The 27537-nt window shown below is 26.5% G+C and overlaps 12 protein-coding genes across 12 annotated transcripts; 8 read left to right on the top strand and 4 right to left on the bottom strand.

The window, feature by feature from the left end:
• Positions 1 to 305: 305 nt before the first annotated feature.
• OCT59_017452 (uncharacterized protein) lies at positions 306 to 2347 on the top strand (the record flags this gene model as incomplete). Its single annotated transcript, XM_066137497.1, has 11 exons — positions 306 to 369; positions 450 to 601; positions 664 to 785; positions 862 to 924; positions 999 to 1128; positions 1199 to 1327; positions 1397 to 1493; positions 1571 to 1605; positions 1683 to 1766; positions 1836 to 1972; positions 2071 to 2347. The coding sequence occupies 10 exons, from the start codon at positions 306 to 308 to the stop codon at positions 1962 to 1964; spliced, it is 1005 nt and encodes a 334-aa protein (XP_066004077.1). The 3' UTR covers positions 1965 to 1972; positions 2071 to 2347.
• A 1083-nt stretch (positions 2348 to 3430) lies between these two features.
• Positions 3431 to 4966, bottom strand: OCT59_017451 (uncharacterized protein; the record flags this gene model as incomplete). Its single annotated transcript, XM_025322456.2, has 1 exon — positions 3431 to 4966. The coding sequence occupies one exon, from the start codon at positions 4964 to 4966 to the stop codon at positions 3431 to 3433; it is 1536 nt and encodes a 511-aa protein (XP_025166201.2).
• A 1420-nt stretch (positions 4967 to 6386) lies between these two features.
• Positions 6387 to 7455, top strand: OCT59_017450 (uncharacterized protein; the record flags this gene model as incomplete). Its single annotated transcript, XM_066137496.1, has 3 exons — positions 6387 to 6694; positions 6815 to 7370; positions 7441 to 7455. The coding sequence occupies 3 exons, from the start codon at positions 6387 to 6389 to the stop codon at positions 7453 to 7455; spliced, it is 879 nt and encodes a 292-aa protein (XP_066004076.1).
• A 300-nt stretch (positions 7456 to 7755) lies between these two features.
• OCT59_017449 (uncharacterized protein) lies at positions 7756 to 8072 on the top strand (the record flags this gene model as incomplete). Its single annotated transcript, XM_066137495.1, has 2 exons — positions 7756 to 7767; positions 7836 to 8072. 2 exons carry the CDS (start codon positions 7756 to 7758, stop codon positions 8070 to 8072), a joined length of 249 nt encoding a protein of 82 aa, XP_066004075.1.
• Positions 8073 to 9148: 1076 nt separating this feature from the next.
• Positions 9149 to 11486, top strand: OCT59_017448 (uncharacterized protein). The gene is made up of 4 exons (XM_025322454.2): positions 9149 to 10587; positions 10654 to 10902; positions 10968 to 11040; positions 11118 to 11486. Exons 1-4 carry the CDS (start codon positions 9262 to 9264, stop codon positions 11261 to 11263), a joined length of 1794 nt encoding a protein of 597 aa, XP_025166199.1. The 5' UTR covers positions 9149 to 9261; the 3' UTR covers positions 11264 to 11486.
• Positions 11487 to 14280: 2794 nt separating this feature from the next.
• OCT59_017447 (uncharacterized protein) lies at positions 14281 to 15531 on the top strand (the record flags this gene model as incomplete). The annotated part of the gene is made up of 2 exons (XM_066137494.1): positions 14281 to 14916; positions 14992 to 15531. 2 exons carry the CDS (start codon positions 14281 to 14283, stop codon positions 15529 to 15531), a joined length of 1176 nt encoding a protein of 391 aa, XP_066004074.1.
• Positions 15532 to 16033: 502 nt separating this feature from the next.
• OCT59_017446 (uncharacterized protein) lies at positions 16034 to 17560 on the top strand (the record flags this gene model as incomplete). The annotated part of the gene is made up of 5 exons (XM_066137493.1): positions 16034 to 16145; positions 16211 to 16297; positions 16378 to 16416; positions 16498 to 16832; positions 16907 to 17560. 5 exons carry the CDS (start codon positions 16034 to 16036, stop codon positions 17558 to 17560), a joined length of 1227 nt encoding a protein of 408 aa, XP_066004073.1.
• A 411-nt stretch (positions 17561 to 17971) lies between these two features.
• OCT59_017445 (uncharacterized protein) lies at positions 17972 to 18780 on the bottom strand (the record flags this gene model as incomplete). Its single annotated transcript, XM_066137492.1, has 6 exons — positions 17972 to 18083; positions 18154 to 18339; positions 18416 to 18456; positions 18535 to 18553; positions 18646 to 18700; positions 18777 to 18780. The coding sequence occupies 6 exons, from the start codon at positions 18778 to 18780 to the stop codon at positions 17972 to 17974; spliced, it is 417 nt and encodes a 138-aa protein (XP_066004072.1).
• Positions 18781 to 20373: 1593 nt separating this feature from the next.
• OCT59_017444 (uncharacterized protein) lies at positions 20374 to 21200 on the top strand (the record flags this gene model as incomplete). The annotated part of the gene is made up of 5 exons (XM_066137491.1): positions 20374 to 20618; positions 20686 to 20921; positions 20982 to 20996; positions 21064 to 21101; positions 21177 to 21200. 5 exons carry the CDS (start codon positions 20374 to 20376, stop codon positions 21198 to 21200), a joined length of 558 nt encoding a protein of 185 aa, XP_066004071.1.
• Positions 21201 to 21307: 107 nt separating this feature from the next.
• On the top strand, positions 21308 to 22072 carry OCT59_017443 (uncharacterized protein; the record flags this gene model as incomplete). Its single annotated transcript, XM_066137490.1, has 5 exons — positions 21308 to 21317; positions 21373 to 21406; positions 21599 to 21661; positions 21729 to 21886; positions 21951 to 22072. 5 exons carry the CDS (start codon positions 21308 to 21310, stop codon positions 22070 to 22072), a joined length of 387 nt encoding a protein of 128 aa, XP_066004070.1.
• A 271-nt stretch (positions 22073 to 22343) lies between these two features.
• On the bottom strand, positions 22344 to 24613 carry OCT59_017442 (uncharacterized protein; the record flags this gene model as incomplete). The annotated part of the gene is made up of 6 exons (XM_066137489.1): positions 22344 to 23476; positions 23546 to 23575; positions 23655 to 23693; positions 23791 to 23844; positions 23943 to 24128; positions 24505 to 24613. 6 exons carry the CDS (start codon positions 24611 to 24613, stop codon positions 22344 to 22346), a joined length of 1551 nt encoding a protein of 516 aa, XP_066004069.1.
• A 1045-nt stretch (positions 24614 to 25658) lies between these two features.
• OCT59_017441 (uncharacterized protein) lies at positions 25659 to 27460 on the bottom strand (the record flags this gene model as incomplete). The annotated part of the gene is made up of 9 exons (XM_066137488.1): positions 25659 to 25749; positions 25819 to 25948; positions 26185 to 26194; positions 26251 to 26279; positions 26372 to 26407; positions 26708 to 26790; positions 26960 to 27074; positions 27132 to 27171; positions 27374 to 27460. 9 exons carry the CDS (start codon positions 27458 to 27460, stop codon positions 25659 to 25661), a joined length of 621 nt encoding a protein of 206 aa, XP_066004068.1.
• Between the last annotated feature and the right edge of the window lie 77 nt (positions 27461 to 27537).

Here is a 27537-nt window from a genome sequence, read left to right as displayed (position 1 = left end):
GACCGAATATGTAAGCAAATTATCATTTAACGAGAATACGTTATCATATAAATACCATTTAAACTTGTTCGTTGACAAGACTTTATCTCACTTTGATCTACCAAATTACCAAATTAAAATTAGCGATAAACCTTTTAAGTAATCGGGTAAATTTCCGAATATTTCGAATATTTGTTACACGAAATGTCATTCGACAGAGATAATAATTAAAGATAAAAAGGGTCTGAAAATTTTTTTACTTTTTTTTTTTTTTTTAAAAAAAAAAAATTTATCATTATTATTATTATTCAATTATTCCATTCTCTATGGACCCACAGGATCCAAATTCTTTTCGACATAGGTTTTCATTTGTCAATGGCATAATTTATCGTAAGTTATTTTTATTACATATTATTCGTTTGAAAGGTTTATCCTAAGAATTTTTTTGGTTTATCTTCATATTTAAAAAGATTATGTTGACCAAGGAGAGGGACATGACAATGCTATTATCCTCTGTCATGGTTTCCCTGATTTGTGGTATGGATGGCGTTATCAAATTCCTTTTTTGGTATCTAAGGGTTATAGAGTGATCGCACCGGACCTCCGAGGCTTTGGACAAACTGTGAGATTTTTAACTTAAATTCATTCTTTTTTAATAAATTCTTATATAATTCTTTTCTTTAGGAATCTCCTCATTGTCCACCAAATGATATACATCAATATGGTTTCAAGAATATCTGTAAAGATTTATCTGAACTTATGAATCAGTTAAATCTAAAAAAAGCAATTTTCATGGGCCATGATTGGTAGTCAATTATAAAGATAGATACCTTATTAATTTTGGAAAGATGAAATGCTAAAAAAAATCCTTTTTTTTTATAGGGGTGGAGTTGTCGTTTGGCGAATGTGTATCCATTATCCAGAAAAAGTTCATGCTGTTATCAGGTAAAAAAAAAAAATTAATGATATCTTTATTTTTACATGATTTTCTCTTTATTGATATTTTTTTCTCGGTATAGTTTAAATATCCCATATATTCCTCCAAATGAACATTACCTTAATATTGAATCTATTGCAGAACTTTTACCAAATTTACAATATCAAGTTTATTTTACCCATCCCAAAGCTGAAATAGAATTAGATAAAAATGTTTGTAAATAAATTTTGGGGGGAGTTTTTTATATTTAGTTAAACTTTAAAACTTCTTTTTTTTTTCTAGCTGGAATTATTGTTTAAAGCTCTTTTTCGATCTTCTAAGAAAGAAGATCGCATCAAAGTATTCGATGGTAATTCAATGCTTGGAAATGTTCCTAGTAATCTGGAAAAAAGTCCAATGATTACAAATAAGGTCTTTTTTTTTTCTTTTTATTAAATAATTTTTGTGATTTATGTTCATTTCCACTTTTATTATTAATAGGAACTGGATTATTATGTCTCCCAGTATAAAGCTAGAGGATTTCACGGAGGGCTAAATTTTTATAAAACCAGAAAAGTGAATTTTCAAGATGAGAAAGGTATTGAAGTTTATAAAAAAAAATAAAAGTTATTTTTATTATTTATATTAAATCTTTTTATTCACTTTTGTTTACAGGTGCTAGAAAACAAATTCTTCATCCCGCTCTTATGGTAAATATATGATAACGATATACAAGTAAAAGTATTAATTATTTATATTTCTTAAATGGTAATGTGATTTTGCGTAGGTTAAAGCTGATGAAGACACCCTCACTCCTTCTCTTATGGTGATTAGTAATATGGAAAAGTATTGTAAAGACTTGACAGTAGTAGTAAGTATTTGAGATCGCACAATATTTACATTATTATAAACATTATTTATTTATTTATATATTTAACAGAATATTACTAATTGTTCTCATTGGGTTATGATTGAACAAACTCAAAAACTTCATGAGATTATTGGACCATTTCTGGATAATATATCACAAAAGATAAATGCTGAAAAGACATTTAAAGCTAAATTTTAATAGATTAGGTATTTATATATATACTGTATTTTGTATAAATATAATTTCATTTTTGTATGCCTTTCATAAATATTAAAAGTTATTTAATAGTAGAAATGTTATTTAGTCTATACGATGAGATGAAGATTAAATAGATTAAATGATTGAAGTACATTGGTTAACTTTTAATTACCGACATTCAATATATAAACATCGATTAAGGTTGTTGCCATCGTTTTTTATTTAATATAGTATATTTATTAAATTTTTGTGATTTTATTGTAATTTCAAGTAGTCATTATATTACCCATTGAAGATGGGTTTTACCTTATACTATATGTACATATATATTTTTTACTCAATATGGATTAAATCTAGAAATCATACTTTCGGATGCGATTTTTAAATTTGTAAGCGAATTTTTCAATTATAATAGGTATATATGATAAGGATTAATCAAATTTATCGTTTTCTTCGTCTCTAAATTTCAAAATAAAGTTCTTTGATGTTTAAATTTCATTATGTACATAGGTTTAACGTTTATAACTTAATAGTTTCACAAATTCTTAATACCTAAAAATTAAATTGAAGACTTTGCAGATTAATCATAAGATGATTAGATGGTCTATCCGGGAATTAAGAATCAAAGATATATACATCTGAAACTGTTCAGCTGGTTTAGATAACTCTAATGTGAATTCTATCATTATTAGAGTTCATATAAGCTTGGAACTGAGCTAGAGAGTGCATTTATGAAGGTGCATTTATGGAGAGTTTTATCCGGGCGCACCTGTGTGTATTTATATATTTAAGTTTGCCATCTCATAAAACATAAACATAGAATACGTAGTATAAATGAAATGAAATAGGTGCTGTATTCAAATTTGCTCCTAAATCTATCATATAAACAATATTAAAATTCAAAAATCCTAGATTAACGTTATTATTACTGAGATACGATATCCGAAATTGACCTTTGTTGTATCATTATTACATTTGCCCGCTCCTAAAATGTGCAATTATGGAAATAATCAGAGGAAACAGTATGTTAAAAGTCACGAAAAGATATTTTTACATATAAAGCTTTGAATAATTATGTGGAAAAGCCATTATACAAAAACATAATAGATTTTTACATGGATTTTTACATTATAATTTCTAATTATTGCATTTCTTTAGTATGCTATCAATTGCGCTGGTAAAAAAATACCAATACATCAATTTTATTGACCGAATTGAAACTTTCAAATTAATCTTTTTCTTGATAGTAACAATCGAAATAGAATAATTAAATACTTTATAACAACGAGAAAGAAATCTAGGGACAAAATTGGTAGAAAATCAATTTAATGATAATTAACAAATAACTTTAGTGTGCTACTTTTATTGTCATTCTATGTTGTTATGTTTAATCTAACAATTTAAGTGAAGACTAAACATAAAATTTTTAAATTAGTTAAAAACTGTATATTCTATAAGTAAATACATTATGCTCTATATTCGGCAGTCATCCATAACTCACAAGTTTCCCAACAATTAACAATATCTTCCGAATCTTCTAGCATTTGAATTTCTTCCCAGTTATTTAATACTTTATCATAATTTAAATATTTATGTAAAATTTTAACGCATTCTTTTGTTAAATTCCCTCTAACATCCGAAATATAAAAATTAAGTAATTCACGTCCTTTCCACATTTCAAAAAATTTTGACAAATCTAAAGGAGAAAATTCCCATCCCATATTTCCATGAAAAAATTCTCCAATACTACTTAAATTTATAATTTTCAACGATCGGGGAGCTTTATTTGCCAATATTATTAATAATGGTAAGGCTTTAATATTTTCAACAGTTATTAGTTTAATACCTTCCAATTTCTGACATTTTTGTAACATAATCTCTAAAACATCATTAATACCTTCTTTATACCAAATTGTGACAAATTCAATCTTTGGACAATGATTTGCAATAGCTAACACATAATCTTTTGCTTCTCTCTCACTTTCAGGTTCTTCGATTACATTCATGGCAATTCTAAGAAGTGTACCTTTGGTTTTCTTAATTATGTTTGTGAAAACATAGTATGGAGTGAATCTATCATAAATAATTTCCAGAAATTCAAGAAATGGAAAATTTGAAGAATCATGTAATATTATAGGTTTCTCCGCAGATAATTCAAGGTTCAATAACTTTAAGTTTGAAAATTTTGCAAGTATCTTTGGTGAAAAAAAGATTTGTCCACGAAAATGAATATTGAGCAGGGAATTTTCATGTTTTTCTAGACTATTCCCAATTTTTACAGAGTCTGCTTCACCTATTACATTATCGCACATTGATAAATATTGTAATCTTTTTTGAACTCGAATTAAAAAAGCTAATCCTTCATTGTCAACGACCGCTCTATTAATTATAAGCTTTTCTATATTAGTACAAACTTTTCCCAAATCTTTGAAAATCTGTGGTGAAATATCAGCATTACATGTAACTTCTTTTAAACCAGAAAAACAATATTCTGGGGTAGCCACTCTCAATAAAGGAAACCGAGGAATTTCAAGATATTTAATATTTGAATCGATTAAAAAAAAGTTGTATAGTAATCTTTCGACAATCATCAAATTATGATTCGTGTTATTCGTATTCGATAAATTATAAAGCTCAAAATCAAATACTCCATGTATTAACCCTTTAATATGTCGATGTTCTAAAACTTGAATATATCGAACATAATTAAATAAAGGAACTTTAGTCGTTGGAGGGTTTATTGAGATTCCATTAGTTATAAAAGCAGTCTTTATATCATGTGGTAAAAGGGCGTAAATGGTACTTGTTATTGACCTTGTTGATTTTTCTCTCCAATTAAACCAAGACAATGCCCAAGGATTTCTCCACATTACTGGAACGACAGTCTTGCACCATTTTCTGTTTACCAATAAGCAGGAACCTAAAGTTTCCAAATCATCACTTTCGTAAGCATATTCAAATATTTCACGAAGACATTCAGTCGGGAGTGATGAAGAATTCATTTTTAACCTATGACTAAAAGATCAAATCAAATAAATCAATATATCTAAATTCAATTTTTTTTTTTTTTTTTATAAAAACAATTTATTTAATAGTTTGAGAAAAGAGAAAGAAATATTTTAATAAAAGAACTACCCCTTTAAGATATGATAATCATACTGATAATTTTTTTTTTTTTTTTTTTATTGATTTTCAATGATTACATTAGAAAAAAAGTTTATAAGGTTCTTGGAATATACGTAATTATGATCAAAAGGAAACTGATAATTAATTTCTCCGCTACCATAATAACTTTTTTGTGAAAATTTTTTTTTTTTTTACGCTGTAAAATGATAATTCTTTAAATCTCGATTTTTATAAATAAAGAGCATATAGAGTTCATCGTCCGTCAAAACAATATTCTTAGCATATAATGATTTTTACAATGTTTGAATATTTTTACATTTGATTCGATTTGTGTTTTTGTGTTATTAAATGTCGGAGTTCCCAAAGTACCAAGTAGCTCAGATTAAATTGATTGATTGTACAACATTATAATAGCTAAAGAATTGTAAAATTTTAATTAATCAATATTTATTTTATTTTTTACATACCTTTATTTGTAAATATATACCGTATATATAATATATATAATAATATATATATAAGAATATATACGAATCGCACAATAATATAATTTTTTTTTTTTAGAAAATTATTTAAAATTTATTTAATCTTTCTACAAATTTCTCCTTCAGCTAATTCACTTTTAATTGAATAGCTTTTATAAAAATTTTGTAATATTATTTAATAATATAAATGATATTATTATAATATTTATTTGATTATTTTGGGATATTCATTATAAATAGAATGAAGAATATCTTCAAGTTCTACAATGCGAATGTTTATTATTTGAAAGAAGAAGAGGAATCGAGGATTTCTAACCTTGAATGTTCAATTAATGAAATACGGTGAACAAGAAAAAAAAAATTATGTAGTGATCAATAATGTGAGATTAACAGGTTTAACGCATGTCTAGCTTCTTATTGTAGTAACTTCTCCCGAAAATCCTTTATTATATCAAAAATGTACTTATTTTTCTTTGTGTTGTGTTTTTGGTGAATCAAATTTAGTAATAAAAAAAAAATCATATAAAAATTGATGAATGAATTTTTTAATTAGGAAATTTACGGTTTCATTTGTTTCTTGTTTTCATTTTTGTTGTTTCTTTAAGAAAGTGAAAAAATTTTTTTTTATACTTTCAATTAATTATTTTGTAATTTAATTTTTGTGGCTAATTTTTTTTTCTCCTTTTATTCAATTTCCATATCTTTACTTTTCAATACCCATATATTTATCCTTAAATTTCCATATATTTATCTTTCAAATTTTCATATATTTAAATTTCCATATATTTTACATATATTTATCTTTTCAGATATGGAAGGTGATACATTAGAATCATTAAGTCGCCTTTCAATTGACTTATTAGAGTTTTTATATAAAGAAGATTATCAGAGATTACTTAATATTGCGGATTCATTTCCTGAATATTATTGTAGAGAAAATCAATTCGATGTTATAGTAAAAATTGATGGAGAAGATTGTTATTGTAATTCAGATATACTAAGTTCGCGATCATCATATTTTCGAACTGCTTTATCACATGATTATGTTGTTAAGAAAGGTTCATATATCATTCTAGAAGAACCAAGTATTTCTCCAGATACGTTCAAAACAATGTTAAAGTAATAAAAATTATCATTTTTGTTTTTGTTTCTGTATTATCTGAAAAAAAAAAATCATGAATTAATTCTATTAACAAAAAAAAAAAACTTTTTTTTTTTTTATTTGTCTCTTTTGAATAGATTTTTTTATAGGGGAGGGATTAATTTGAATAATTTGGATGGAGAACTTTGTATTAGTCTATTAAAAGCAGCGGAACATTTTAGACTCGAAGAACTTATAGAAGAATTACAACGACATATAATACATAATAAAACTACGTGGTTACAATTTAATTTTATAAGAGTAATTAATGGAGTATTTGTAGAAGACGGAGATGAACGTATAAGACATCATTTGATTCATAAGGTTAACGATAATCCATGGTATTTATTAAAATCTGATGAATTAAAAATATTAAAATCTTCATGTTTCATATCAGTGATGGATGATGAATGTTTTTATGTTAATCAAGGGACTGTATGGGATATATTAATTAGATGGGGAATACAACAAAGTCCAACATTAAGACTTGGTGTACCAAATTGGACTTATGAAGACTGGATGACATTAAAAGAAGCTATTAAAGAATTAATCCCTCATATAAAATTTTCAAAGGTATCACGGAATGATTATTATGGAAAGATTTTACCTTATAACAAAGTTTTATCTACGAAAGAACAAAATTTGAATGATGAGGTATTACTTTGTTATCTTGACAAAGATGTTTTAACATCAAATAGTAAATTATTAAGACAAGTATTTTTAGATGATAGTTCAATAATCAATCATTTCCATGCTAATATTATATTACAATGGATTACTGAAGGTAGAGAAGAACGAGAAACATTTTCTTCTTATCCAAAAATCAAAAAATCATTTTTTGATTTTTTTTGCTTTAAAAAGAATTCAAACCATAATAGATCATTTACACCTACTCCATCAATAAAATATCGATTTAACTTGCTATTTAGTAGGTGTCGTGATGGATTTCCTACGGAAGAATATCATAAAAAATGTGATAACTTACCAAATACTTTAGTTGTAGCAAAGATACACGATTCGACTTCCATTATTGGTGGATATGCTCCAAGAGGTTTGGATTTAGGATTTCTTACATTATATACTACTGCGATTGATTCTAGTTTTTTATTTAATTTTAAGACCGGTGAACCATTAATTGAGAAAACTATACAATGTAAAATGCGTAAAGACAGAGATATTGAAAGTGAATATATTCCTTATTTATGGGTTGGTCCTAGATTTGGTGCAAAAGATTTAGCTATTGATTTACATAAGATGAAAGCTACTTCTATTCCTCAATATTACGATAAACCAATCCATGATGTTAAAGAATTTAATGTTGACGATGTTGAAGTTTTTCAAGTTGTTGAATATTAATTATAGATGTAGGAATAGAAGGTATTAAAAATTGTTTAAAAAAATTGGTTCTATTTTATATTTATTATTTATTAATTAATTATGTATTTTTTCTTTGTGTGATAAACTGATAATCAATTGAAACAATGTAATAGTAACTATTAAAAAAAACGACACAGAATGAATATATTAGCATTGTACTATGATATATTAAATTTTCCACGCGTTATTTTTGTTATATTTTGTTAACTATTATGTAAATTACTTATGAACAGCAATCTTGATATAAATAAATATATATTAAAGTTTCTGAATGATTCCTTGTTTCAATCACTTAATTCTTAATTATTCTTAAAATCTTTTCTTCTAAAATTTATTCTTCATTATTTTTAAGTTCAATAGATTTTATACGATAAGCCATTAAGCACGATTTAAATGGAATAAGTTTCTTATCATAAAACATATATGATTTGCATGCATAGTCTGCATAGTCCGTGATAATTCTCTAAATCAGATATATCGGATAACCTGCATCTGTACCGACTGTACGTAATCAACGGATATTTGCAAATCATGTGATATTCTTTGAGAGAAATTCTTATTTACATCACATGATATCAATATTTTGTCAAAATAGAAAAATTTTAAGAAAGAAATTCTATTTATTTAATGTTTATTGAACTTATTGAGAAAGGAGACAATGTGAATTTCGCTCAGACCATTTCGCGTGACTTACACATATCAACAAATCAAGGGTTGTTTTTTTATTATTATTATTAATCGGTCAATAAAGTTAACACGGAACTTCGGCATATTCCATTTTTTCCTAAATGTGGGGATTAGTATCAAAAATATCAAAATTAGGTAACAATATATTGATCACAAATAGGCTGAAATTATTTTAAGTGTGACAAAAATAACAATTTTTTAATTAACTAAAACGAAATAGGATTTTTCTTTATGAAAAAAAATAAAGTACAACAATAAAAAGTTGCTATAAAATTGTAGTGATCTGTAAATCAATTCCGAAATTGTAAAATAGGTCCGCCATGGAAATAATGTTATTATTATATAACGAAAGGTCCTCCTTTTTTTTATAAAAAAAGTTTTTGAAAAAAAAAAAACTTTTTTTTTTCTTTTTTTGTTCTCCTAAAATAATTTTTTCAATTAATATCATTTTTTTCATTTTCTTTTTTCTAAAAAAAAAAAAATGGCTTTTAACGTGTTTGGAAAAAATTCCGGAAATAAAGATTCATTACCAGCAACTAATCCTCAACAATCGACAAAACCTTCATCCATATTAGGTGCTGCGGGATTTGCTTTCAAAACCAATAGTCCAGGAATAAAATCTTTTTCAACTGAAAAGATATTTCATAATTCAAGACCACTTAACTCGGAAATTGATGAAGGAAGTGATAGTTCAGAAGATGAAGATGACGAAACCACAGGAAGTGACTCGGATGATTCTGTTACTAGAGTAGAACCGGTTAAGCCAAAATCTAATATCCAAAATAAGAATAACAAGTTTGTCAATAATGTAAATGATAATCGGGGTGACAAAGCACCATCTGTAATAAATAAAAAGCCTCACGCAACAAATATTATTTCAGATTTTAGTAATTTTGAATTTCATTCTAAGTTAAGAGCGTTAGGAGGTAGAGCAGGAAATGAAAATTTTTCACAATCTGAAATTTCTTTTGGAAACAAAAAATCAAAATCAAATAATTTAAACAGTTCTAAGTCTGACTTTGTTAGTGGCACAACCGCAAATTTACAAAAAAAAAAAGTTAACAATATGATGACAACTGAGGAACAAAGTTATAATCGTTCAGATATTCGATCAGATGTTTCCTGGGGAAGCGATCCAGGTCAACAACAACAATCATCACCACAAGTAAAAAGTCCAACCGTGAAAGTTAATCCTAATTTTATTATAGAAGGTCAAGGGTTTACCCCTAAATTATCTTCTTATATTAATAATAATGCACCTTCTTATCATCATACAAATACAAATGAATGGAATACAAAATCATCAAAATCACTCGATTCTCGTTCGGAAATTATGTATGGAGGAAGAGATAAAGATAAAGTAATATCTTCTAGGCATATTAATCCTGTAATTAGAAATCCAAGGTTTAATTCATCGCCAGGAATTCCAAAGACTATGTCAGATATAACTTATCAACCTAAAGAATTAAGAACAGAAGCTTCTAATTATGATAATCCCGGATATCCTTCTTACGGAGGAAATTTAAATCAACGTAAACCAACTGTTCAAGTATCTGCTCGTATTCCTTATTCTATTGATGAAAGTACTTCTTATTCCGGTGCTAGAGTTATAAATCAACAACAACATAAACCAAAGGTTTTTGTTGAACCACAAAGGAAAGTCTCTTCTTTTGCTCAATTGAATAAAGAAGATGAGGATAATCTAGTACAAAATGAAGAAGAAAAAGACGAAGAACAAGATGAAGAACAAGATGAAGAGATAGAAGAATTAATTAATATGACAGATGATGAAAATATTCAGAGAAAGGTAAATTGTAATTGTGTTTCTAAAATTCAAAGAAAAAACTTAACTAACATTTTGTTTTTTCTTTAGTTACTTGAACTTCACCTTTCTAATAAGGAACTTCTTACGTTAAATAAGTCACTTGAAGAACAAATTAGTGAACAATCATCTGAACTCGAAAACCTTTCATCTTTTGAGTCATTGATAAAAGCTCAAAAAGAACAACTTGAACATATAAATAGTCTTGAAAATATAATAAAAGATTTAACTACTAAATTATCTGAACAAGAAACTCAAATTAAAACGATTAAAGATGATGACAATGAACAAAATAAAAAGGTTAGTTATTTATTTATTAAATAAGCAAATTAAATAAAAATTTACGAAATATCTATTTCACTTAGACAAAGGCGACATTATTTTATGATCCAAGAAATCTTCCTCTTCATACTTTACCAAGAATTATATTTGACAGAGGTGAGTAATAATTATATATAATTTAAATTTTACATAATAAACTTGTAGATACTAACTAAAAATTTATACTTTAATAGTTTATGACGATTTGTCCATTCTTTATTTAGTTATCAAATCACTTCTGTATACTTTTTATATATTTCCAATATTAATCTTTTTTAGAGTTACAAAAAAAGTTTATGAAAAATCAAAGATTAAATTTATGGAAATTACTGCCGAATAAATCAATATTTTATCTATCTACAGTATATAGAATAGTAGAAGTTAAATTAGGATTTTTTCTTTGTAGAGGACATTTCTAATACGCTGGCCGGTATTTAGGTTTTTCGCTAATCCTAATAAACTTCTCGTAATGACGTAAATTCATTAAAGATATTAATAATGATTTTAGTCTATGACGGTCTATTAATTTAATAATAAAAGTATTGCGTCATTAATTAATATATTATTTATTAATTTGACATTATTTAATATTTAACTCCTAATAATTTAGAACTTTGTAATATATATTGTATTTGACAAATAAACAAATTTTAAAATATTAAAATTAGGATATTTTAAAAAGTGTACATGATTACATTGTCTAGTTTAATCGCCATTAACCTATAACTAGATGTGGCGGCGCGATGATACGATTCAGTACTTGAATAATTGAATAATTAACTGGAAGTAGCGATATTTACTTTTTTTACCAAATTGAACCAATTAGGGATTAGAAACTTGAAAGATTCGATTTTCAATTCCAACGCCTAGAGCCAATATTTATCCATAAGAGACTCTGATTTTGGCCAAAACAATTAATTAATTCATTAATCTGAAAATATTTATATTTATCTCTTGGCGTTTTTAAACAATATATTAAATTTAGGTTCATTGTGAATGAGTTTATTGGCTGACATATAAGGCTCGTATAACAAAAAATTGTCTTAAAAAGCCTTATAAATTCGTGGCTTTATTAAAAAAATTCTTAAAATAGGGTTGTTATTAAACGTAAAGGTCGAATATTACATGCATTGCCGAGCGTTTCGTGAACCCATTCGTTACAACGCCCGCTTAAGTTGTGAACTTTTTTTGTCAATAAATTCAACTAATTTTAGATTATTTGACTTATCAAATAGAAAAAAAGAAAGGAAAAATTTTATTATATCGATAATTAGTGTAATATATATTACAAGATTGTAAAATCTCGATTCATCAAGAAAAATGAAGTATTCAATGAAAATAAATTTTAGTAGAAGTTTTAGAACCTACAATATTTCAAAAATCATATTATAAAATTATTAAATTAAATCCTGTTGAGATTAATATTTATTTTGTTAAGGAACATTTGTAAATGGAACAAATGATTTATTTATGGTATTTGGAATTGATCTGATAGCTCACTTACAATCAAATTCTACTGGAAAGTGGAAGATTAAAAAAACTTTTAATTTTTAATTTTCAAAGATAATTATTCTGATTTTAATTAGGATATTTTATAATATCCTTTTATAGTAGGATCTTTAAAGAGTTTTATATGTAAACCTTACCTTAGGCTACAGGGTGACCTATCTTAATAGTAAGCGGGGTCCTGCCCTTGTTTTATTTTTTATTTCAACATTATCTTCATTAAAATTAAAGTGAAAAGAATATTTCTGATACTAAACTCAATTGACTTTAAATTAGAATCATTATTTAAATAACAATATATAATTGTTTTTTTGGTCAAATATTGCAAATATAGATTTGGCAATTTTTTTAGCTTGATTATTTTGTCCAATTGGAAGTTAAATTGTTAAATAATTTTAAAACTGTTGTTTGTCGGTAAATAACTTTTGTCTGTTAAAGTATTTTTAAATAGGACCCCAGAAAATACTTATATAGGTAAGATTCCAAAAATATTTTTTATTAGTAGCTCTAAGCATAAGTTTTTACTATGATCGCTAAGCATTATCGATATCTAACCTTAAAAATTATATAAAAATAAGCAAATCAATTTTCTAACCTAATTAAATTTTTATTATAACACATATAATTTATAAAATATATTTATTAATTAAATATATTTTATTAAATCCAATTTTAAATATGATCAATAAATTGTGAAGCTAAACAGCTAAACTAAACATAATATACAAGTAGATTAACAATATTTAATTAATAAAGTTAATAAACAATAAAAAAAAATTTGAAATTAATACTATTACAAAAAATGTAAATTTCTTCACAAGTATTATACTTACACCTATAAAAATTAATATGTAAGTAGTTTCGACCTTGCTGAACAATTTTTAATTAATTTAGAAAGTTGATTTCATTTGACCAAAGGGGTGTAATTACGCTCTGAAGTTGTAGACAGAGAAATAAAAAATTCAGAAGTTAGTACCATTATGAAAAATGCACTTTTCTCTATAAATATTAGACCTACACTCATGACAATTAATATATAAGTAGTTTCGACCTTTCTGAACAACTTTCAATTAATTTAGAAAGTCGATTTCATTTGACTAAAGTGGTGTAATTACGCTTTGAAGTTATAAATGAAAAAGTAAAAAATTTAATAGTTATTACCATTATAAAAAATATGCTTTTCTATATAAATATTATACTTAGCCTTATGAAAATTAAAATATAAGTAGATTTAACTTGCTGAACAACCTTACTTAAGCATAAAAGATAATTTGATATAACCAAAGTGGTGAGTAGTGAAATTATATTTTAAAGTAAAACATATTTACAGTAATTTTACTTAACAAAATAAACATATATAATATAGTAATTTTATATTAAAAATAATACACTGAGTTTAATAAAAATTAAAAAGATACTATTGAAAGATAATTAATAAAACATTGAAAAAAAAAAACTGAAATTTCATCAAAAAAAAATTTTTTGTTTATATATTTATATAAAATTGTAAAATGTAGTACAAAATTAACAATTACCGTTAGTGAAAATAAAATAAAAATTAATTATCCCTTAAACTGTTTTGCGGGCAAATTTGCCCGCAATTTCTAAATTAGGATGATAAACATTAAATTAATTCTTTAATTTTGGCCAGATCATCATATAATTTTGCAGATATATTGATCTACATTCTGGCCATAGAAATTATAGTATTTATTTTGCCGATCATTAAAAATTAAGGCACAAATACGCAAATAAACATGCAAGTTGGCACTTCGGAATTTTGGTTTTTTTCGTTAATTATTTATTTGTGGTTTTTTGTTTATTTAATTGTAACTTTTTTTATTTTCTATGATGGAAGCCTTGCAAGAGTATGAAAATGATGATTATATTGCTGAATTTTCACGAAATATTTCATTAATAAATGATGCTGATAATGATAATATAGATAGTAGTGGTGATATTAATGAAATAGAAGAAATTCAAGAAAATATTAGAGGTAGAGGTAGAGGTAGGGGTAGGGGTAGGGGTAGGGGTAGGGGTAGGGGTAGAGGTAGAGGTAGAGGTAGAGACAGTGGTAGTAGTGGTAGAGGTAGTAGTCATGACCATGGTGATAATGAACAGACTGTACAACTTCCACCTCCACCTTTCTTTAATAAATTTCAACATTCTAAACCTTTACATGAATTTACAGTAGCTTTACCAAGAGAACTCCTTTTACTATCACCCTATTCAATATTTTGTCTTTTTTTTTCTCTTGAACAAATAAAAATTATTGTTAAAAATACAAATATATATGCTTATGCAAAAAATGCAGGAGAAGGACGTAAATGGACAGATTTAACAATAAAAGAATTTAAAATTTGGTTAGGAATATTAATTTATTCTGGTATTTTTAAACAACCTTGTATTAAAGACTTTTGGAATAGAGATAGCAGATATCCCGAACATAAAATTACAACATTTATGACATTAGTTCATTTTGAACAGGTACTTTTAACTTATCTATTATTTTATTTTATTACTTAATTTATTTATGTTAATTTGAAATTATTATTTATTTAGATTAAACGCTTCATACATATTTCTGATTGTACAGTTGCACCTACTTTTTGGTATTCCAAATTGGATCCTTTAATGACACATATTCAGGCAGTTTCTAAATCAGTATGTATTCCATCATCAAACATTTCAATTGACGAAATGATAGCAAGATTTTCTGGTAGAAGTGTCCATACAGTTAGAATTAAAAACAAACCTACACCAGAAGGTTACAAAATTCTTTCTCTTTGTGATGCTGGATATACATATGCTTTTTTTTTTACATCTAGAATTCAAAATCAACCTGAAGTTCAACAAATGCCAGGTTTAAGTAAAGTAGGAAATGAAGTATTTCATCTTGTTTCTCAACTACCAAAAAACAAATCATTTAACATTTATATGGACAATTATTTTTCTAGCATTAAACTTTTTAAATATTTACGTGAAAAAAAAATTGGAGCTTGTGGAACTGTTCGTAAAAATAGTGCTAATTTTCCTCAAATTCTTAAAGTAGATAAGAAATTAGAATGGGATACATTCCCTATAAAAAGTCCACATCCTTAAAATGTTCTAGTTTTATGGTTAAAATATCCTTATACAGTGATAATATTCTTAAAATATACTAAAAATTGAACAGACGGTTTATTTAAATAGAATTTTATAATAATAAATTATTTTAAATTATACAAAAAATATACTGAACTTTTGAATTGTAATATTAATGGATATTTAAAATATTCTTATTGGATATGCAAAATATCCTTAAAATTAATTTACCAATAATTTAAGTATGAAATATTTCGATATTAAAATCGATCGGCAAAAAATATACTAAATATATTCTTAAAATAAAAATAAAAATGCCAACGTAATTAGATAATTTTTTTTTTTTTATCTGATGTAGTTCGATTTTTTATTTCAGATTTTTTTTTTAAAAAAGTCGAATTACGTATTACGATTAAAAAAATTTTATGAAAAATATTTAAAATTTCGTTTTTTTTGGTTTCTCTTTTTTTTCAAATTACCGAATTTCTTTTACCAATTTTATTGCAATTTGAAAAAAAATATGGACTTCTCAAAACCAGTAAAAATACGAAATATTCACCTACTAAAAACAGCTATTTTACCTTTTCAATTTAATAATACTTCTGCTCAGTCTGAAGAACATCCTGAAACAGGTTTGCAAAGTTAACTAATTAGATATTCTATGATTTCTATTTACGATTTTTTTTTACTTTAATAGAAACATCGTCTCAACAATATGATCATGAATCATCATCTCGAGTAACTACTGAACAGGAGGAAAATTCGCAAGTAAATAATAAAAAATGTAAGTCAATACAATACCACTTTAATTTATGTTACTTTTTTTAAGCAAATGATAATAATGAAAATAATTTAATAATTCAGACAAAAGAGTCAAGACTAAGTCATCACCTCAAGAAACAGGTTTGCAATTAAAATTATTATTGACGTTTTATTAAATTTTATTATTCCTGCCCGCGTAATAAATATTTGATATTTTCGCAGAAGATTCAAGAGAGATGGAACGAGAGATCAATAAATTTGGAACCAACTTTATCGATGTATTGTTTCATTATTTAGATAATATGAAACAACATGGAGTCTTAAGTGTTACATTTAACATCTCTGAAGGCACCATATCAGTCGTTGATTCTGAGAGTACATTAATATTACGTTCAAATCAGTACGCTGATTATTTTCAGAAGAAAAAAATTAAAGAAATTTGTCCCAGCGCTATTAATGTTGGCAAAGATTTACATATCTTATTAGGTTTATTCTTGAGACTTCCTCAAGAACCTCCTATGCGTGATAAGATCATATTTCCAAAAAAGAGATTTATCGTAAAGCCTTACTAGACCATTTAAAGATCATTTCTCAAAATAACCAAGAATTCAAATTCTTTAAAGGGACTTAGAGTGTAAATTTGAATCAAGTTGGAGGTAGTTTGGAATTGGTTACTAAAGTACCAATTAAGGTTCAACAAGGAGATAATTTTTCGGTTAATTTCAAATATATTGCAAAAAAATTAGCCGAAAATATTTATCAATCTGTTAATGGTGAAGTAAAGGAACAAATTAACAAAGAAATGTCCAGAAGGAAGGAATTAAGATTCCATGTTGAGGTGTTTAAGGCGTATACACGACTTCAAGCATTTTGTGCGTTAAATCTAAGTCGAAGTAAAAGCGAGACGGCAAGATCACAAGCAAAATCAATTGTTGTCAAATATTTTCCACAAATTTCTTTGCAAAATATGAGTTTAATGTTACAGCGGGCACCGAGAATATACCGATTACTCTTACTTTCAAATGAAGACTGGCGTTTAATTGATTCTTTTGAAGAATTAAGCGCGTGTTTTTTTAAGAGTTCAATGAATTCTGCCGCCAATTTTGAAATTTGGCTTAATTTGGTAAGGACGGGACAGATAGCTGATTACAAAAATGGTACAAGTATGTGCGAAGAAGGAAAGAAGTTCATGAAAGAAGTAAAGCTTAATATTATTAAAGAATATTTTGATGAAGTCGATGAAAAAAATCTAAAGGATTTTATTACTGATGATGACGATGAATAATAAATAATAATAATGTAGAAATTTGTATAATAATAATGTAGAAATTTGTATTTTAGATGTAAAAGAAACAATTTGTAGTATTCATTATAATGCTAATAATGCAATATGTTTAAATAAAAAATTTGTTAAATTTGCTAAATTCGCTTTATTACATTTATCAAAAAGAAAATTTTACTTTTTGTATAATTTTTTTGATTGAAAATAATATACACGTATTACAATAATCTTCATATATTATGGTACTTGTTCGCTATCAATAATAAATTATAGTTTTTTTTCTTTTAACTAATAATAAGTCTTTTTGGGATTATTCATTTCGGGATTTTGCCTTTCAGGCTTATGAAGTATCGGTATTATGAAATTTTTCGAAATTATGGCAATTCAGGATATCATTGTGCAACCAAATAACGATTATTCAACATCAAGCTTTATTCGTTTATTTTCTTGTGATTTTTTTATTACAAATTTAAACATATTTGAATTTTCTATTTTTTCTATTTTTACTTTACTAGTTAATTCAATTCTATCATATCAATAAAAGTTAGTGGATATGCATAATAATAAATATATAATTTATTAATTTAACAACTTACTTTGATGGTAATGTTATAACATATTCGAAATCGCCGACCGGTATCGATTTTTTTAAAATGCTTCCTGCAAAATCGAGTTCTTTATATTCTCCGGAAATTATTATATTTTCTTCGCCTTCCGTGAATAATTTGATTTCGTCCTTATTTGTAATAGAAGGAAGGCAAAGAACAATGATGAAATGGGAACTATATAATGAATATTAAAAGTAAACTATCAGTAAATTTTTTAATTTATATATTAAAATTAAAATGAGAACGTTACCTATCATCATAAAGGTTATAATATGGTTGCCAAGTAGAACCCTATAAGTTAATAAATACTTTAATAATAATAACTTAATAACTTATGCTTTGATATTTCTTAAAAAATTATCAAATTACAGGTTTATTACGGTATTCGCTATGAAGAGATTCGTTACTCTTTCTCTTGATAGGTTGAAATTTAACAGTAATATTTTTCTCCTCTTCAATTTTAAATTTAGCTCCTCTTACACTGTAAAAGAAATTGTCTTTTTCTTGTACATTATTAAAATGTATAAACCCATAACTAAAAAGTTTAAAATTCTCCATTAGTTCATTAAAAATTTAAAATTTTAAACCATTATTAATAAGTTTATACATACTCATCTTTTTTTTTTTACCACATGAACAAAATTTTGTGGAATCTCATCATTTTTTTTAATCAAATCTTCTAATGCTGAGGATTTAAGATCCTCAAGATTACTTCCGCCAAGAAACAGCGCGCAAGTGTCGGGGTGGCAAGATTCTTAAGTGTAAATGAGAAAAGAAAGGCATCATAAAAAGCCTTTATCAGAAAAAGGCGACATAAAAACCTTTATCAGAAAAAGGCGACATAAAAACCTTTATCAGAAAAAGGCGACATAAAAAACCTTTATCAAAAAAGGTGGCATAAAAAACCTTTATCAAAAAAGGCAACATAAAAAACCTTTATCAAAAAAGGTGGCATAAAAAACCTTTATCAAAAAAGGCAACATAAAAAACCTTTATCAAAAAAGGTGGCATAAAAAACCTTTATCAAAAAAAGGCAACATAAAAAGAAAACGCGACATAAAAACCTTTATCAGAAAAAGGCGACATAAAAAACCTTTATCAAAAAAGGCGACATCAAAAACCTTTATCAAAAAAGGCGACATAAAAAACCTTTATCAGAAAAAGGCGACATAAAAAACCTTTATCAAAAAAGGTGGCATAAAAAACCTTTATCAAAAAAGGCAACATAAAAAACCTTTATCAAAAAAGGTGGCATAAAAAACCTTTATCAAAAAAAGGCAACATAAAAAGAAAACGCGACATAAAAACCTTTATCAAAAAAGGCGGCATAAAAAACCTTTATCAAAAAAGGCAACATAAAAAACCTTTATCAAAAAAGGTGGCATAAAAAACCTTTATCAAAAAAAGGCAACATAAAAAGAAAACGCGACATAAAAACCTTTATCAAAAAAGGCGGCATAAAAAACCTTTATCAAAAAAGGCAACATAAAAAACCTTATCAACGAAGGTTAAAAACCTTTATTAAAAAGGCAACAGCGACATAAATGAAAAAGAGCAATATAAAAAACCTTATCAAAGAAGGTTAAAACCCTTTATACAAAAAAACTCACCACTCATTTTACTCTTTTTTCAAAAATAATAAAAATATTTACACGCTAGTTAAAAAGTTAAAACAATTGTGTATTTATTTGTGATGAAAACAGGGTGCATAAGATCATTAGCATGTGTACCCCAAAATAAAAAATTTTTTTTTCAGATGATACTAGCGCAGCCCTGTCCGGGAATGGAAGCTGGCCATCAAATTAAGAAAGTAATGATATGCCTTATTTGCAATGTGAATAGGTCTAGTTTTTTACTGTTATTATCATAAACTAAGAAAGTAATTATGCCTTATTTGTCATGTGAATAGGTCTAGGTTTTTATTGTCATTATCATATAAAAGATAAATAGAGTAATGTTATATATAATTTATGCAAATATTAATGAATCGTGTGAATGTTACAATTGTTTAGCGATTCGTCACAAAAAAATTTGTCTCAAAATAATAAATACATTAGTGATCTATTTTACTTATTAGGATTAGTACAAATACGAGGTAATCTAAACGTTTACATGTCTCACAATCTTTTTTTTAATTATATAGATTTAAGATATCGTTACATAATGTGATGTGAAAAAAAAAACTTCTAATTTACAGCTCTTATAATAATGCAATATTTTTGCTCTTGCCGTACCTGTAAAATAAATCCTGGTGGTGGAAAGTGGTTGTCTACCAAAAAAACTTTTAAAAAACATCAAGAAAAAGAAAAAGCATGTATTGAAAAAATTAATGAATCAGAAACAGAAAGCAGTAGTGAATCAATTTCAAGTTATAATGTAGCTGAAAAAAGAAAGTTTGATGAATTAGATAAATCGGATATAAATTCGGTGAATAGTCTTTCAGATAATGAGAGGTAATTAATGAAATTATAACAAAAAGTAAATTTTACTTTTTGCTAATTATATTATTCATCAAAGTAGTCTTGATAATGAAGACGATAATAATAATCCAAGTCAAGAAGATTATAATGGTGACAATGACAATCCAAGTCAAGATTATAACAATTATAACGAAAATTATAATGGTGATAATGATAATTCAAGTCTTGATGAAGATAATGGTAATAATAACAATCCAAATCAAGATTATGATTGTGATGATAATCCAAGTCTTGATAATGATGAAAATGATAAAGTAGAAGATATGGAAACTGAAAGTGATGTTTCTGAAGAGAATGATGAATTTACAGAAATGGACAATTAATTTAATGACATAGAAGACATAAACGATGGTATATATTTAATATTACATCGATAATTGTGATTACAATTTTTAATTACTTTTTTTATTTATTTTAGACGAATTGATCAAAGGCTTACGCCTTTTACATACAAAAGTACTTCATTCGATATCCGATATTGCATTTAACAAAATACTCGATAATATTAATTCTAATTTAACAATTTATAAGTTGAAAAAAAAATCAATAACATAATTCCTTTTAAACCGCAAAAATATGATACTTGCAAAAACAGTTGTATAGCGTTAAATATGAAAGAAAAGCATATTTTTGGAATGATGAACTTTCGGTAAGTTTCATCAATGGACGAAAGTTTTTTAAAATTTTTGTTTTACTGTTGTCTTACCATTATTTCTCCTATTGTCAGGGACCTCTCGCTACACTAAATTGAGATTGTCAAAGTGAAAACCTTCCCTTATTTGTTAAAATTGCCCTTATTTAAAATCAGCATAGTCAATTTTTTTACTTTATCTACGAATAATTAAAATTATCATTATACCTCCTAAAATATTAGCTAATATATCGTACTGTCATTGCTAAAAGTAAAAATTACTTTTACTAATTTACTAATTGTTGTTATAATATGACTTTAGTGACAGTAATAATCAAAGCTTTGATGTTCCATTTCCTTCAGTGTTAGAAGATACATCTAAAAGGTAATTGATCGATTATTTATAATAAAAAATATAACTTACATTTTCCTAATAATTACAATTATTTTAGCGATGATCAAATTCTTGATGATTATGATTATGGACCTTTTAAGATCATTGATAATTATGATAATGATAATTCAGAGACAGAAAGTGGTACTTCTGAAGAGTATGATGGTTTTGAGGAATTTGAAATAACAGCAGAAAAAGAGAATAAAATATGGGACGGTATGTTTAATATTATAAATTTAAAATTTTAAACTAGATCATTAATTAACATTTAATTTTTTAGATAAATTAATTCAAGGACTACGTCTTTTACATGTAAAAGTACTCCATTCTATATCTGATGAAGCGTTTAACAAAATATCGAACCAACTGGAACAATGTTCCAAACCATTAACAACAAATTGATGTAAATAATAAATGTATTAAAAAAAAAACGTTTTTAAATAAATACATAAAAACGTATACATAAATAACATATCGGAGTTTTTTTCATGTAAAAATAGGCTAAGCCACAAATTGATTTATTTATTTATTTATTTATGATAGTAAACGATAGCAATTATAGCAAGTTTATTTAGCAAATGTTAGAATGCGCAAACAATAAAAGATTGCATATTATTTAGCCTTTTATTCATGTAAAATTACTAAATTACTTATAATGTTAATTTATAAATACCTACTCATTACCAACCATCTCGTCAAAATTAACCCCTGAAATATCAAAATATTCCTTAATAATTTCAATTTTAATCCTCTTGTTTTCCCTATTTCTTTCTTGAGTTTTTAATTCTTCGTCATAACTAATCAGCTTGCCTGTACGGACCAAATTGATCCATATTTCAAAGTTAATTGCCGTCTTTACTCCACTCTTAAAAAAACATGCGCTTAATTCTTCGAAAGAATCTAAAAGTCGCCAATCAAAATTGGCTACTTCTAGTAACCTGTATATACGTGGTGCTCTCTGAAGCATCAATTCCAAATTCGGTAAAGAAATTAAGGGGTAAAATTGAGCAATTAATATTTTTGCTTGAGATTTTGTCGTCTCTGATTGTTTTCTGTTTAAGTTTATCTCACAAAAAGCCTGTAATTGTATGTATGACTTAAAAAACCCGACATGGAACCTTAGTTCCTTGCGTCTGGCCATTTCTTTATTTCCTTGCTCATTTGCTTCTCCCATTACGGATAAAAATATATCCTCCGATAAATCTTTTGCAATCTTCTTGAATTCATCGGATAATTCAGTAAGTGATGAAGTCTTTTCTTGCACACGAATTGGTAAAATTTTAAAAGAACTGCAACTTTTTTGATTGTCATCAGAAATCAAATTAATACGTTGAGTACCACGAAATAATTGAAAATCTTGTGTTGAATTAATCTTTTCCAAATGACTAATGAGGGCTTCTCTATACTCTTCTTTTTTACTGAAGATTGACCTATCACGTATAGGTGGATTATTTGGCAATTTACCAATATAACCTAGCAGCTTATGCAAATCTTCCGCCAATCTTATACTTGCCATATCCAATTCTTTGAATTTCTTTAATTCGATAATATTTGCCTCGAAGCTGAGATCCGAGGCTTGATTATAATCATAATGAGGAAAACTGGCATTAATTGTTATATCATCGGAGTTAACGTGATTTGGCTTTATCACTAATGTTCCTGTGGAATCCATAAGTCGTATATTATTATTAACCAAGTTCATTGTTACACTTTTAACTCCGGTATTTTTCAATTTGCTCAATGAATATAATAACGAATCTATTGTGGGACCTCCGATCTTATTAATGGCCAATAATATTTTTTCGTCTAAAGAAAAATATATATATTATTTCAAATTCAAGTTTCAGAGTTTACTTTCTGTGAATTATACAATACCCGGTTTAGCCCTTTTACGCATCGAGGTATCTAATATAATTTAAAATAACAAAAAGTAAGTATCTCTTTTGTTAATCAACAAGGTAAGAAAAAAAATGCGAAAATTTACCAATTTTCGTTCTTTTTTTATCATTTTTTTGGGTTGAACCTTATACATTACAATAAATAGAAAATAATAAACATAAATTTAAATATTACTGTTTGCTCTAAATTACTAAGATTATAAGATATAAATTGAAACTTACAAAAATCTTCGTTAGCATCATCAGTATTGGTATCCAATACTTTTACTTGATCATCTATAAAATATAAATAAGAAAAAAAGAATTTACTTTTTGTAAATAACAAAAGAAAAAGACGAAACAACCTACAAAATCATATTAATTTTAAAACTAACCTTGACCATGATCCTGTTCTTCATTCCTATCATCATTGTCAAAAAATTCATTATTTATATTTGGTTTTTTAGTGCCATTATTACTAAAAGTTTCAGAAACCCCAACCCCGACACTGGGAGAACCAGAAGAGCCATCGTCACTTGTAACACTTGGAGAAATTATTAGGACCAATGGTTCTTGTTTATCTTTAAATATATCCAATTATGAAATATTGATTCAAAATTGAAGTAGATATTAATTGATTGAAAATTTCTAAGTTTACACGGGGTGTTTGCACACGGGTCATATAAATATAATTTTTAATAGACTAATTTTTTGTTTTTTAATTTGAAATTGAATGCTACCGACATTATACTCTTTTACTTTTTATTCTTATTATATTACAGATAAATATATGTATTTTCACCTGCTCTGCAAGTTTACTTAAGGCATTAAAGGAGGTTTTGAATGCCGTTTTTAATCTACTAATATGACCCGTGTTTAAACACCCCGTGTACAAATAGAAATTGCCTAATTGATTTATTAGAATTAGATACAAAATAAATAATTAACTTTGCAAACCTGTTGCAGGCTGTTCTGTTTCGGGTTGTTCTTCAGAATCAAAATTATAAGGTAAAATACTTTTTTGCAGCTGGATAATTGGTATTTTTACTGATCTTAAAGAGTCCATGTTTTAAAATTGCGATAAAGGTGGTAGAAAGAATTCAGTATTTTTTTAAAAAAAGAAGAGAATTAGAGAAAGAAGAAAAACCAAAAAATGAATTTTTAATTTTTTTTTTGATAAATTTATTAATCGTAATATGTAATTCTATTTCATGGCTTTTTTGCTGCGACATATTAATCGTAATATGTAATTCGATATTGAATTACATCTTTACATCTTTTAATGGAAGCGGTGTATTTATACTTTAATGGCAAAGTGGGATTTGATGAACCAAAAATGGGTAAGATTTAATTGTGTTATAATAATGATGTTCCACCACCTTAGCGTGACACATTAAACTCTGTGCAACATCCACATTTCTCCCATTCGGTATTTTTTTTCGCAAATAAAAAATTTTCTCACTAAAAAAAAATGACAATTTTGATGGTAGCAGAATGTAACAGTTAGGATTGACAAAAAATTTTTTTTCTCTTGTAAAAATAATTATTAGATATATAATAAATAAATAAAAAAAATAATAGGTGGGTTATTAAACTTGCGCAATGTGCAATGCGATCATAAATTGGAATCATTACGTTAGACGTTTTCGTCTTACGAACCGAGAGACCTAAAAAAATCTTCAGGTAAAGAAAATTTATCATTCAGTTACACGTCGATTTTTTTATTAAGATTTATTTGAAATATATATATATATTTGCTGATTGACTTTAATATCACAACAGTGTTCGTACAGTATAACATATAATGTATAACGTCAGGTTAGGTCTGCATCATTTTCGTTTACATTCATTTATATCTTTCTTTTTTTCATTCTGTCTTTTGGCTCTTTAGTCATTTTATTCGCAATACCTGTAATTTTATTGCACTTTGTATTGTCACTACTCTTGCGCTAGATTTTATCCTTCATTCTTAAAACTAGTTTACCAAGCACGTCAATATTTACAACTTACAACAACGATAATAAACAATTTGTAACATATTATATTATTAATATTTATTAACATATAGATGAAAAAATATATTAGGAATATAAATAACATTATACAAAAATTTATTTTCCCCTTTTCCCTCGTCCCTGTCCCCTTCTTTGTCTTCTTTCTTGGCCTTCTTCATCCCTTTCCTCCCCTTCTAAACGAGTAATCCTAATAAAATAAAAGTGAAAAATTATATTAATTTAAGGAACCTTATTAGCAAAAAAGTTGATTACTTACTTCCTCTCTGCCTTCTTTAATTCATTATGTACACGCAGCAATTCTCTCTGGTCATCTCTGTAAGCCCGATCCATACCATTCACTTGCTCTTGAAGTTCCTGCACCTTTTTTTCCAATTCCTTTATGTAATCTAATGGGGGAAAAAAATTGGTTAACTTGATCTATGCGCAGCTCGACCAAGCGGGTTTCTCCATCTTAGGTTGACACCGATACCGCTTAGACGTCCACAGATTCGTTTTAGAACAGACGTCCACAAGTCACCTTTAGAACAATCCAAAGACGTCCACAGGATCATTTCAGGACAAACGTCCACAAGCCCTCTTTAGAACAATCTAAGCCCCCAGGATATCATAGAGAGGAACCCACCTGCAACTACCTGACGAGCACTTCCTCTCTTGCTCTTAATGCGAGCAATTCGTTTTTCCTTCGAACGTTGAGAGCGGTGTCTGACCATCGTGAATCTATTATATAAATTAAAAGTTATTCCTATCATTAAAACTATCTCGGCAGGCTAAAACCATCCAAGCAGCCAACCGGTTAAGCGCAGACTTACCTAAAGAGAGTACCACAGTTTTAGACGTTACGAAAACTTAAAATAATTTTTACGTAATTGGATTGTATATATAGGAAAAAATGCGTGAGAAAATACATGTTTCAAAAAGAAGGATTTTAGCAAATACACGAGAACGATAAGATTTTTTGTGAAATGGGAAAAATGGGGACAAAGAAAAGTACAAAATTAATTACAAACAACGTGCTAGAAACTTTAATCGGAATAGTACAGTATGCCGATCTGGTTGTTAACTGAAAGTAAAATTTACTTTTTGTCAGTATTCGTATTTTATTTTATAAATTATACAAATATTAAATATGAGCTATTAGTAATTACGTAAAAGTAGCAGATCTTCAATGTAACAGGATTGTTTGACAAACTCCTTTTCTCGTGAAAAAATGATTTTTTTTCTCACAAAACTTGTTTCGTATGGGAAGATATATCATTTTTATTTCATATGGGAACATATCATTTTTTTCTCCCATGAAAAAAAAAATTTTTCACGTAGTTCTTTGGGGAACAGAATAGTTGGGAGAACTGAATTATAATAACATATAATTTATTAACAAAATTATTCATTTTCTATACATTTGCAATTTAATAGTTTCATTTTCTAATTTATTTTCTATTTCTATTATTTGGTTTAACTTTTGTTGATATAATTCAACGGCAAATGTTTTTTGCCGTTTTAATTGTGTAATTTCTAAATAAATGTTAGTAATTGATATATATTATTTATACAATAATAATTTATAATTACCTTTATCTTTATTTTCAATTGTTTCGTTTAAAGAGTTGACCTAAACCAATTTTTTAATTAGAAACCAGATAACAACCGAATACAATTATATACTCCATCTTTTATTAAACCCTCCAAAAAAAAATAAAAAAATAAAAAAATAAAAAATAGAAGAAAAAAAATAAAAAAAGCTATCTAAAAGATCTGAAAAACTACGGGCGAACCTAGTAACCACTCTAGGCGGTTCTCAAGTGTTCACTCACCTTATCTCTTTTTCTTTTATTATTCGAAAAGGATTTATTTTTTCGTTCTTGTAATTTATTTTGACTTCTTTTGTGAACCATCTTCATTTGTAAGTTATCATAATTGAAGGGAAAGGTATTTATAAGATTTAAGCGATTTTTTAGAACAAAAAAGATTAAATGTG

This window comes from Rhizophagus irregularis, chromosome 26, assembly GCF_026210795.1.
Source record: "Rhizophagus irregularis chromosome 26, complete sequence".
NCBI lineage: Eukaryota > Fungi > Glomeromycota > Glomeromycetes > Glomerales > Glomeraceae > Rhizophagus > Rhizophagus irregularis.
This window is presented reverse-complemented; position numbering and strand designations above follow the sequence as displayed.